The 13103-nt window shown below is 40.5% G+C and overlaps 1 protein-coding gene across 4 annotated transcripts in view; it reads right to left on the bottom strand.

The window, feature by feature from the left end:
* The window catches only part of Atp8a2 (ATPase phospholipid transporting 8A2), a 726716-nt gene that overhangs the window by 323882 nt on the left and 389731 nt on the right, over positions 1–13103 (bottom strand). For all 4 annotated transcript variants that reach the window (XM_023714997.1, XM_023714998.1, XM_023714996.1 and 1 more), the window contains one exon: positions 5494–5666. In XM_023714997.1, coding sequence (XP_023570765.1) covers positions 5494–5666 — 173 coding nt within the window. The remainder of the gene's footprint in view (positions 1–5493; positions 5667–13103) is intronic.

Raw genomic sequence — 13103 nt, 5'->3', positions numbered from 1 at the left:
GCCTTGTCTTTATTGCCCAGAATTGCCTTTGCTATTCTAGGTCTTTTCCGGTTCCAGATAAATTTTAGGAATGATTTCTCTATGTCTGGGAGATATGTCAGTGGTAGTCTCATAGGGATTGCATTAAATCTATACAGCAATTTTGGGAGTATGGCCATCTTCACAATGTTGGTTCTTCCTATCCAGGAACTGCTCCCTTCTTGATGAAGCTAACCAATCAAAATTGTGGTCAGAGTACAAATTCTACTAAAGTGAGGGAAACAGATTTGACCCAGCAAGGACACAGTGGCTGACCATCTTTCCCACTCTAAATCAAATACCTTTACCATCTCAAATGAAGACTACACACCATATTGAACACTTCTTTGTTGCTTACTCCTGAATTCCTTATTAATTTATGGAAATCATAAAGTGTTTGCATAGAGATTTACATATAAAAACCTTCTTCATAAGACTATTTACAAAAAATATCGTTAATCTGACTATCCAATATCTAGAAATGGATTAAACTAATTTTTCCTAAAATAGAACAGCTTTGCAAAATTTTTTATGTATTATTTGACAAACTGTGTATAACTTTTTGATTTGTACAATATGCACAATATGAAACCTCTTCTAATTAAAAAAAAATTTTCCCAGAAAGACCTACATTTTGGCATCAGTTCTTAAAGCAAATCATGAATTGGTAGCACTGACAATGTTGTTTAGGTTTTTTGTTCTTATCTGTATTTTCCATTTTTTAAGCAAGAAATACAAATCATTTCTAGATTTATGACTATAAACCCAGAAGCTTTTTTAAAGCATCCCCTGAGCCTACTGCCTTTGGATGTCTTTACTTTCATGGCATCATAGATTTCTGCATGTTTATCTTTGAATCTACCTTGAGAGACACAAGTCTAAACACATCTGAGAAAATAAATGATGCCCTCTGCAAGTCTTAATTTGCACATCCAGTGGAAATCCCTGCTGCGGCCTTTTCCTCCTACTCCATTTCTGCCCTGGGAGGCAGAGCCGTAAATCATGTCCACTAACGAGGCGGCACTTGGGGCCAGCAGCATCATGTGGCACTGCAGGGATGGCGGAGGGGCTGCTGCCCACTTCCTCACATGGGGGACCCTGATGATTCTTTCATGACTCTTTTCCTGACGAGACACCATTGCTTAAGATTTCTGAATGTTCTCAAGAGGTCAAGCCCTGCCCCTATAGCCTGTGTTACAAAATTTATCTCCATTTTGACAAAAATAAAGAGCTTCAAAGAGAAAGGCGAAATGAGAAAGGGTGAGGGGAAGAAAACAGAGAACTCTTTCTTGTACATACTGAAAATGGTTGACACATTTTCTACATGACTTTTTATCTCATTTGGCGAATAACAAATCTTCTAAAATTTAATGCCAAAGAGGTATGAAAACAGCCTACAGTCTGAAAAATGGGGTAAAAGCAGAAATCTTCCTGTGAATTGTAGGCACTAATAAGGCTGGATTAGCTGACACAGCCCACTAGGTAAGCAAGGGCCCTGGCATTACTGGGATCTAGGATGAAATGCCAGTTCTTCCATTACCAGCTGATGCCATGGGTAAGGGTAAGATAATATAATTTTTCTAAACCTACATTTCCTCTTACATAAAAAGATTATGCATACCAAGGACCAATCAATAAAAAGACTGGAAGTTTTGAAGTTGATTTAATAATGTGCTTATCTGGCTGACTCTCCTAGGGACCCTTTCCTACGAAGTCATGGTGACTGATACCATCAAAAGGCTTCACCAACTCAGCACAGGAGAGCAGTCCACAGAATAGTGGACTCCCAAGACCATTGCATGCGTGGAGACAGAGAACCGGGAAGTGGCCTGTGATAACTTCTGCAGATACATTTTAAGCTTAAGATGCCCATGATTGTGGGCAAGACGAAGTCCTGGACACACATGACCTACGGATGTGGAGCACAACAGAGGTGCCACCACAGGAAACCAGATGGGGGAGTCACTGTTCCCAACCCTGACTGTTTACCAGAATCAACTGTGTTTCTAATGTTTTGAGAGTTCTGATTTAATTGCTCTGGGGAAGGGCCTGGGAATCAATCTTTTATTTATTTTCATTTGACCAATGTTTCATTCAAATATTTTATTTTTTAAAATTCAATAAAATTTTCAAGTAATTTAATTCTTCCCTGCTTTTGTTTATTTTTAAGGCAAAGTTCACATAATATAAAATTAATCTTTAAAAGTTAGGCATTTGGTGTCATCACAACACTGCACAGCCACCTGCTGCATCCAGATCCACACCATTTCAGCAACCTCAAAAGGAACTCTCCACCCATTAAGCAATCGTGCCTCATTCCCATCCCCTGCCCTCTGCCTCTATGGATTTGTCTGCTGTCAATATTCCCTAAGAATCAACCATACAAGAAGTAGCCCCCTTTTTTGTGACTCGTTTCTTTCACTAAGTAGGCTTCCTTCATTTATCAATATTGTAATAAATAGCTCTATTTCATGTATTTTTATGACTGCATATTATTCCATGCTATGAGTATGCCACATTTAATTTATCCATTTATGAACTGATGAACATTGGGTTTTTTTTCTACTAGTTGCTTTCATATACATGCTCAAATATTATACCAAATACCTGTTTTTAACTTTTTGGGAACATACTTAGGAATGGAATTAATTGGTCGCATGGTGTCTAATATTTAACTTTTTGGGAGAAGAAGATTTTGCGAAGTTTTCCAAAGGATTTTATGTCAAGATGATATTAAAAATCACTAATAGGTAAGAGGGACAAGGCTACAAGAACAGATGGAAAACTATAGTGGGATTATGATAGGGTCAGAAGTAAAATTTTGTAAAAACAACATACTGGAAGCTGTCAAAGTCTGTAAAGAACATGGTTATATAGAAATGTCCACCAAGAGAATCCTTCAAGGGAGGGGCTGCCAATAGTAAATATTAGAAAGAACTAGAAATCAAAAAAGGATGCAAAAAAAAAGTCTACTGCATATGGCAAAAAGAGAGGTCAGGTGTGCTGCCCTCACTGAGGACCTCAGCCCTAGGACGTACACAAAATGCCAAGAAGAACAATGCTACAGACATCCTTATTCGTCATTTACTCTTATGGGCAAAGGTCAGGTCTTTTCCCTTCAGTTTCTCATGGCACCTAAGAATGTACAATGCAAACATCAAGTGCATAATCAAAATCTTCATTTGACCACTTAACACCTGAAGAATTACTACATCAAAATCCCTGCCACTTACGGAAGTAAACTACAGGAAAGTACTAACTCGTAACTACTTTACTGACTATTTTATAATCTTTCTATGATTTTATTTTTGGTATCAGAAATACAACTCAGGAACTTACCCTTGCCAGGCAGGCCCTGTGCCACTGAGTTATATCCCCAGCCCTTTTTGTATGATTTTAGACACATGGAAAATATCTGAGTATATAATGTATGATTAGAAAAACTGTTTGATCCTAACTTCAGCCAAACACTTAATAAACTCTTACATTGTCCCCCTTTTTGCTGCCTAAAATCCTGCTTTAATTTAAAGATATTTATCTATCGTTATATAATATTCACCAATTTCTGAATCAATATATTGATAAGAAAATGTATAATCACTTCACAGCAATTTAAAGTATTTTTTCCTTCTGTTATTCGAGGAAGGGGAAATTCTTACAATTCCTACATTTTAAGTATGAAAAGTGATAAGGTTAATCTTATGTCTGAAGCCACATCCTAAGCTTAGCTTAAGTTTAAATACTCAGTGAAGGGGCTGGGGAGATGGCTCAGTAGAATAAGTGTTTGCCTGGCAAGTGCAAAGGTCTGAGTTCAAATCCCTGGTTCTGAAAAAAAAAAAAAAAAAAAAAAAAAAAAAAAGATTAAATACTCAGTGAGCAGTAAGTACATACCCATGGTAGGAGTGCTTTTTTTAAAAAAAAACAACTACATGTTGATTTTTTTTTCCATCTTAAGTGTGAAATCAACCAAGAAACATTCCTGAGAATAGATTCACTTTTTCAATTGCTGCTTCTATTTTGTAGACGGTCACAGTGTTTAATTTGAAATTTCCTCTTTCTTTGCCAATTGCAGTTTGAACTCCTATTTGCAGTGATTTTAAGCACAGCCTTGTATGATACACAAAAAACACTGAGAAAGCAGCCAGAACAAGAAGGAGAAAAAGATGTTTTCCTTTAGTATCAAACCTGGCAAGAAAAGAACATGTTCCCATAAAGCCTTAAGGCATTCCTGGCTTTCCCTTGAGAATCCAAACTGATGCATTTTTGATTCCCCTTTGAAAAGCTTTATAGGTTCACCTTGAACTACAGTTCACCAGACTCCCCTAAGTTCTTTTTAAAATTTTTATTTATTATTTATTTATTTGGTACAGGGTCTTGCTATACAATTCAGACACTTAGTGATCCTCCTGTCTCAGCTTCCCCAGTGCTGGGGTTGTAGGCATGTGTCACCACGCCTAGTTTCAGGGCCGGCATGGCGTGCCTGGTGCCATCACCGCGTGTGGTACTAAGGAATCGAACTGCAGACCTCCTGCTTGCCAGGCAGGCACTTAGACCGCTATCTCCCCAGTCCCAGAAGTTCTTCTTGTTTCTGGTGCTGTTGTTTATTTCTGTCTCCAACAAGGAGGGAAGTTCCTTGAGCAACTGGGCGGTTGGTAGGGAGGAGTGACTACTGATGATGACTGGTAGCCCTGAGGCACGACAGACAATCTTCAGTGTTGGGGAATTCACAGAAATCAAGTTCATAGCCATTCAGAAACTTCATATCATAGACACCGCTCAGGGAAACGTGCAAAGAAAACAAGGATTTCCCTGCCTCCCACGCTTTCGTCTTCCTTGCCATGTGTGTGTTCTTGGCCTTTTGGGGCCACTCATCTTTTCAGGAATGGATTTTCTTTATAATTCTGTCTGACTTTCAAATCGGTATCAGAACTGGGCCCAGTAGTCAATACAACATAACAATGTCCTATTAAAAGCCTCTCAGACTCGATAAAGAATGAACAAAGACTTCTTATTGGAACCTGACACAAAAACTGGTCCCCAATCAAAGCTCCTCCTTAATGAAAAAGAAATGCCCAGAAGCATGAGGAAGGAGGCATCAGAGCCTCCAGGTTGGGTTTCAGAAGTCAAGCTCAGCTGCCCAGGGCAATGGTCACATGTGTAAGACCCTGGTATCCTCTCATTTTAGCTTGAGGCAGAGTGTTTTCAATCTACTCCCCTTTGTGAACACTACAGGAAGTCCTGGCTCCATTTTCTTTTGTCTCTCAGAAGACAAAAAACAAAACCATGATGTAAAAGCCATAAAGTGTCTTTCAGAAAATCCGTGAAGAGCCAGCCTACCCCCCAAAAAAAGTTCCTATTTTTTCTTAGTGCTTCTTTTTAAAATCCCAAACTCAAAGCCAAGAGTTCCCAAGCACCCATCTCTTACAGAAGCACAGGACACAGGCATGTCAGCACAGACAACCGGCACCTTCCCACCTGCAGCAGATGACGGCTTTACAGGACAGTGCCAGGTCCAGGAAACTTCTGCGGACCTCAAAGGACAGCGCGTACTTCAGGGTGTGACCATCTATGATGAGAGCCACGTCATTTTCCTTGCCTAGCAGGTTCCCAAGGTCTGTGCAGTGCTGGGTGATGGCTGCCCGAGTTGCCTGAAACAAGAGCAGAGGGGGGAGAATAACTGGGTGGTTTTGTGGCTTACTACAGCAAAAGCAGAGCCAAACCCCGAGGAGTTGCTGGAAATGAAAATACACCCATTTTCAGGTAAAATTTCAGGCAGAGTTAAATTCAGTGCACTCATGCCTTACTTGTCACTGGATTGTCACCACTGTTTTATGGGTAAAAACATCCTCCAGTGAGATCCCCTTGCCATGCACAGTGGTCATCTCCAGTGGAGGTCCATGGCTGGGGTCTGTGCTGACCTAGGGCACTGCTCAGTCACCATCCTCAACAAGAAACTTTGAAATCACACAAAGGTACAGGTAGAAGGATGTGGCCCAGAGCCCTGTGCTGTGGCCAGCCGACCTGAGGTCTAACCCTTGCTTTCCACTTATCATCCATGACCTTGTGCAAAATGCTTAGCCTCTTCAAAATAGTTTTTGAAGTGCAAGTTTTCTTATGTAAATGGAGCTAGAAACACTTCATAGCATTTTTGTTATGAACAAATGAACTAACCAGTGTCACATGCTTAGGCTTGGGTCTTGCACACAATAAACACTCAATATAATTAATTCTTTTCCTTCGCTATTTTTCATTAAGAATTGCCTATATTAAATGGAGGTGGTGACACATGCCTGTTAGCTCAGCAATGTGAGAGGCTGAGGCAGAAAGATAACAAGTTTGAGCCTAGTTTGGGAAATTAAATGATTTAGCAAGACCCAGTCTTGTAAAAAAAAAAAAAAACAAGTCTGGGACTGCAGTGACAAGGTCAATGGTTTAGCAGCATAGTACAAAAGAAAGGAAGGATAGAGGGAAGGAAAGAAGAAAGGAAGGAAGGAAGGAAGGAAGGAAGGAAGGAAGGAAGGAAGGAAGGAAGGAAGGGAAGGAGGGAGGGAGGGAGAGAGGGAGGAGGGAAGGAAGGAAGGGAGGGAGGGCGAGGGAAGAGGAAAGGAAAGAAGGAAGGAAGGAAGGAAGGAAGGAAGGAAGGAAGGAAGGAAGGAAGGAAAAAGGAGGAGGGATGTAGGGAAAAAAGAAGGGAAGGAAGGAGGAAGGGAGGAAAAGAGGGAGGAAAGCAGGATTTCCTATATTAAAGAAATCAAGAGCAAAAAAAAAAAAAGAACCTATAGCATAAGAAAAAAAAACTTTAGCTATTTGTTATTAGACAAAGGACTAATATCTAGAACATAAAAAGAATTTTTAAAAATTAGACCCCCCCCAAACGTAAAGACCAGTCCAAAAATGAGCATCTGAAATTAATAGATACTTCTCAGAAGAAACATAAACAGCTAATACAAGAAAAAATGTTCCATATCACTGATCATTCAAGAGATGCAAATTAAACGAAAGCTGATATTTCATCTCACTACAAAAAGAATGGCTATCATTAGGAAATCAACTGATAATCAATGCCGGTGGGGCTATGGGAAAAAATAACCCTTCTCCACTGTTGGTGGGAGTGTAGACTGGTACACCCACTGTGGAAATAAGTGCAGAGATTCCTCAAAACACTATGAGTAGAGGTTCCATTTGACCCAGATATTCCTCCTCTTGCTATCTTCCCAAAAGAATTAAAAGCATCATACCATAGTGATATATGTACACTCATATTTATAGAAGCACAGTTTATAACATCAAAATCTTAGAAATATACCAAATACCCATCAGCTGAGGAATGGATAAACAAAGATGTCTCTTTACACAGTGCAGTAATACTTGGCCAAAAACAAGGATAAGTTTGACACATTTATAGCTAAATGGATGGACTTTCAGACCGTACTCTGAAGTGAAATAATTGCACATGTATTTACGCACCACATTGTCTCTGGTGTGAGAAACTTAAAGTGAAAACAAGAACCAAAATGTGTAATAGATGTTGTGAAAAGGAAGTAATTATTCCACGGGAAGGGGTGTTGGGGGGGTGGAAGGGAAAAGAAAAGATGAGAAAACAAATGACAAAATGGAAACAAAGCTTTATAAATAAAGACAGATGAGGAGCTGGAGAGAAGAGAAGGGAATGAGGGGGGAAAGTAATTAAGATACATCATGTTCAGGTACAAGCTCCAGGTACAATGAATGTGATCAATATGCATATCTACATTGTACAAGTAAATGTAATTATTAAAATATATAGAAAATATGCATAGATTCTACTTCTACATCACAGTATGAATGTCATCATTCTCTGTAGACATAATAATAGATTAATAATTAATGGAACAATGTAACAATGAGTAAGTTACACTGGCTTTTACTAAACATGAAGACAAGTCTATAGATCTTATTGTTACTTGTGTAGTTATAGGTATCAAACAAACATCCTAAAAACATCTATGGAAAAACTCCTGTCTTTTAAAATTTGGAGACAAGAAATTCCTCCCACTTAGAGAAATCCTACCTTGACAGTGGGTTATTGTCTAAGTCGGAACTCAGACAGGTTTTGACAACTATGCTAGGGGTCAATGAGTTGAGGACAGAAATATCTCCTGAGAAATACGTCTCTCGGGGGTGGAGCTGGGGATGCAGACTTGATCCAGACTGCCCTGCTGAGGTGGCAGCACTCAGGTCTGGCCCAGAGCTTTTCAATCCTGTTTACTTCCCCCATGAACATAAGCCGGATCCAAAGGGGAAAACACCAAGGAGTGAAAGTCCCTGAGATGAAGACCAAGCCTGTGCTTCTCTGTGGCTGCTGTTATAGTTTCTAAAGCATGCATAGCGCAAGTGAAGAGCCATAAAATCATATCAGAAAGGTCACCTTCTCTACCGGCGAAAGTTCAGTAGCATGCATGAGCATAGTCTGTTTTCTGGAGACCCATGAGCATCAAAAATGAGGTGCTGTGGTTTTAAAGTGTCCCTAAATTTACTGTGTTGGAACCATCATCACTAATATAGCATGACTGAGAGTTGGGTCCCAGGAAGGGGGATTAAGTCACTGGGGGTTCTACCCTCATGGATGATGTCTTTATCTCCAGAGTAGGTGTGAGACAAAGCTGGGGCCATGCTTTCCTGCGTGGTGAGCTGGCTCTCTCCCTCTCACCCTACTCTTCTTCCATGGGAGGACACAACACCAAGTCCCTCTCCAGATGCATTCCTCATCTTGAACATCCCAGCCTCCAGAAATGTGAGGCCAGTGAGCTCCTATTGTTTATAAATTATCTAGTTTGTGGTGCTCTGCTATAGTAGCACAAGACCAATAAAGAGGAGAAAACTGAAAAAGCTATGTTCCTGAGATGTGCAATTCCCCCTGTCCCCTCCACTCCACAAATGTAGGGAGGAACTCAAAAGGCAGCTGGATTTTTAATCAGAGATGGTGAATGGACACAGGGAAGCATTTTTGGCCGCTCTTCCTGAGAGGCTTTACTCTCTCACAGCCTCACATAGGCTGGGAAACACGGGTCCAACCAAGTTGTGCTTTCAAGTTGACCCAGAAAATGTGCTACATGAGCCACCTCTCCCTTCTTATGCAGAAACCCTAACCCCCAATGGATTGGTATTAGAACATGTGTTCTTTGGGAGGTGTTTAGATTATAAGGATGGTGCCCTCATGGTGGGATGAGTGCCCTCACAAGAGATAGGGAAGTGTCCTTTCTCCTCTGCTTATCTCTCTCCCCCACCATGAGAGGACACAACAAGGAGACAGCCACCCACAAATGATCACACATTGATCTTGATGTCCAACCCTCAAAGCTGTGGAGAACACATTGCTGTTGCTGCAGCCACAGAGTCTCTGGTATTTTGCTGTAACAACTGGAGCAAAGGAAAAAGGTAGTGAACCACCTCAGTCCCTCGCAATGCAGTACTATTCTTGTCATCACAGACACTTAGACTACAGGACATGGTTTGGGTCTCCAGAAAACATAAAGTCAAGTGAAGGGAATGCTTGCTATCATGGTCAGTGTCTGGAATAAACTTCTAGCATTGATACAGTAACTCCTGTTACAGGTGCACACACAGAACACAATAGAAATATAGGGGAAGACAGCTGTTCTCATCTGATTTGTGCTACTGTAATTTATAATAGAAATTTTTGGCATTGTTCTAGAGGCTGGGGACTCCAAGATTAAGGGACAAGCATCTGGTGGGGGCCTCCTTGCAGCATCACCTGACTATAGCAGGGAAAAGGAGAGAAAGAGGAAACAAGAGAACAAACATGAAGTTACTTCAAGTTAATCTATAACTGGCATTCACCTATTGACGAGGATGGTGTCTTCAGGACCTAGTATCTGCTCATGAGGCCCCACTACCAGCATTAGGGATTCGGATTCTAACACATAAACTTTGGGGACACACCCAGACCACAGCAGTCCCTCAGGGCACTGGTACACAGTGGCAAGAGGCAGGACAAGGCCTCAGGAGCTGGGTGCATGAAGGAGTGTTTCTCTGACCATGTGAACTGCAATCTGCATGCATAGCAGCCTTCTGCTCCCTTACCATGAAAAAGCCCAACATTACTAAGTTACACCATAACAATAAAAATATTCACGTCTATATTCTGTTGACCAGAGATTTTTCTCACAGTATGGAACATTAATAGTTTTCTTAAGCAAAAAATTAAGCAGTCACATGTTAGTTCAATTAAGTACTTACCTCAGCCCCACTTATTTTAACCAGCCAACCAAGATACAGTTATTGCAGTAAGCTCACTCCAATGGTAATAAAATATCAAGCATATGTATTTCATGTAGTCTACTCTCATAAATCTTGCAATACATTCAAAGTGACAAATACACAAAATTAAGGATGAAATAAGGCAAACCTAATATCCTCCTATGAGCAGATTCTATACATCACCACAGTTATAGCCCAGCCTGCTTTAGCTCATTTTCATGGTTGGCTGGAACTGCACTAAGTTGTAAATCTGATGATGGTGGAGACTCCCTTTGCCAACCTCTGTTCATGCTAACCCACTGCAGGTGCTCAATAAATGTGTTGGGCTCACATGCGAAGTGATCTAAGTCTTGGTTCTAAACAGTTCCTTACAATATCTAGGAGAGATCACTGATGGGTTGGAGGGTCATTTCTGCCTTCTAGCAGAAGTCTACCTTCCTGATACACATCGCATCACACATTGGTCCTCAATTCTCTCTGCTTCTGTTGTGGCATTTCTGCCACAGAAGGCTTTTTCTCCTCCTGCTTTACATTCCATCTCAGTCTTTAATCACTGGATCTGTTGAAAATACCTCATTTGCATTGGAGGTTGAAGGTCTTTTCTATCACTAAACCCTCCGCAGACACATCCTTCTAACTCTGCCCTTGACCTGTCCCCAGTCTCTACTTTGGTTTTAATTCCTACACGTTCCATGCCCATTCAGCAATAATCTTTGATCAAACCCAGACTAGCTGGGCTCACCACACACATGTGGAGGGATATAGGTCCCTTCTGTGCAGTTCTCCAGCCAGCTGATGGAAGGTATTACTATAACAAACAGTTCCTTATTCTCAAATGAACTATGATTCAAAAGTCTATTTGTAAGGGAGTTATTGGACACTTAGAATCCATTTTCCCAAAGGACTGATGTTACAAATTGTGGTTGGATCTCAGGGCCTGTTAATACCTATTTAGCCCAGTTGCTAAAATTTATACCACAGTCTCTTATTTTAATAAAAACCCAATTATTAGAAGTCACAATAGACTTAGCTGTTATGAGGGGCATAGGTTGTTGGGGCTGGGGATTTCTCACCCAGAGAGATAAGAAACATTCCAAAATCCTTAATTAAGTTTGTCTTCTAGGTTTTAATATTGAGCTATATATTTCCAGTTGTTCATTCATGTTCTACAATTCCATTTTCCTTCATAATTATAAACACAATATAATGCCAAAGTGAGTGACTAAAAATGATGACAAGCCCCTCAGACACATGGAGCAAAGTCCGCCTTTTTCCAAATTAGGTTCTGTCATAAGCCTTGTACTTTTTTTATCACAAGTTTGGTGCTTGTCTTTGAAAGTCCAGTGTTCAGAAAAATTGTTCGTAAACACTATTGCTAGCACACTGTGATCTCAAGGGATGATTGCATACCCATTTTTTATAGAATCTGCTATGAAGTTCATCTGCTGGTCCCTAGGGTATAGCAAACAGACAGAATTCTTAAAGAGGTTGTACTGCTAATCTCTGGATTTAATAAACAAATCAGGAGAGATGGAAACTTCTAGAACCTATACAACTACCCATGTATTGAAGTCAGGACTCTTTCTTCAAAATCACATCATTCCAAGGACAGTGCCATATGTCAGGGCAGAAGCCCTGCCCTCCATAAGCTCAGCAGGGCTATAAGGAATTTCTTGGACACCATGGTAGCAGCAGCTGCTTCAGTCTTTGCTTTGATGTTCTGCAAATTCCAAGGGGCTCCAAGCTGACCATGCCGACAGGGAGGCTGGTTCAGATTTCATCAGCAGCACTTCAAGCAAACCAAAGGCTCCAGGCCTCCAAGTTCAGGAGCAGATGCCCCACTCCTGAATTAACCCTGGGTGGATGAGTATCTAATGACAACACTCATTCTCCAGCCCACAGGTGCAGTTTTGGGCTTTTCCCATTCTGTCCATCTATTTTTCCTGCCCCTTGCCAACTGTTGGCTACATCTTTTTTCAACATCTCCCCTCCCATTCTTCAGATCATTTGCACTGCCCAGCCATTCATACTAGAACAGCTGCAGTTATTATTTTCCTGCTTCTTTCTTTTTTTCATTTTTTAAATTATCATTTTCATATCCAATATAATCCCAGCTCCTTCTCCACAGAAGAGAACTAACATGGCCAGTGCTTTAGTGTTTATGGGATTTAGTGAATGTAACATGTCTATAAAGTTTAATACACAAATTAAGACAGCAAATTTTGAGACAGAAAATCCCTGGTTTGCTGGCCCAGGCTGCCAAGCTGGACCCATACGTAACTGCATGAGAGCTGGCCTCTTACTGCCCTGAATGTCTGCTTTGCTCTAGTCCACAAATAGATGAAAAGGATCTGTTACTAAATGTATAAACTTTCAAGCCCTTCTTATCACATTAACAATTTCAAGGACTATAGGATGATAGCTTACAAGTATCAATCCAACAATTTCCAGAGATATTTGGCTTCTTGAATCTCTAAGTTAGCTTTTCCTACTGAGCCCCTGATTTCATTTTTCCCTTCAGCAATCAACCCTACTCTCGTAATGTTAATTCTGATTTTCAAGAAAAATCATTTTCTCAGCACATACTACCATATGCACCTCTACATTAGTCTCTACTTCACTTTTTTTTTTTTTTTGGCTTAATCTGAGTTCCTGGGGTACAATTAACATACAATAAACCTGACCTTTTAAAAAGTATATAATTCAAGAGGTTTTATCAAAATACATAGTCATGCAATCCTTACTATAATCAAGATGCAAAACATTTCCATCATCCCCAAAGCTCCCTCTGCCAGCCTGCAGGCAGTCACCACCTTTCAGCCCCA

This window comes from Octodon degus, unplaced genomic scaffold (assembly GCF_000260255.1).
Source record: "Octodon degus isolate 3935 unplaced genomic scaffold, OctDeg1.0 scaffold00038, whole genome shotgun sequence".
Classification (NCBI taxonomy): Eukaryota; Metazoa; Chordata; class Mammalia; order Rodentia; family Octodontidae; genus Octodon; species Octodon degus.
This window is presented reverse-complemented; position numbering and strand designations above follow the sequence as displayed.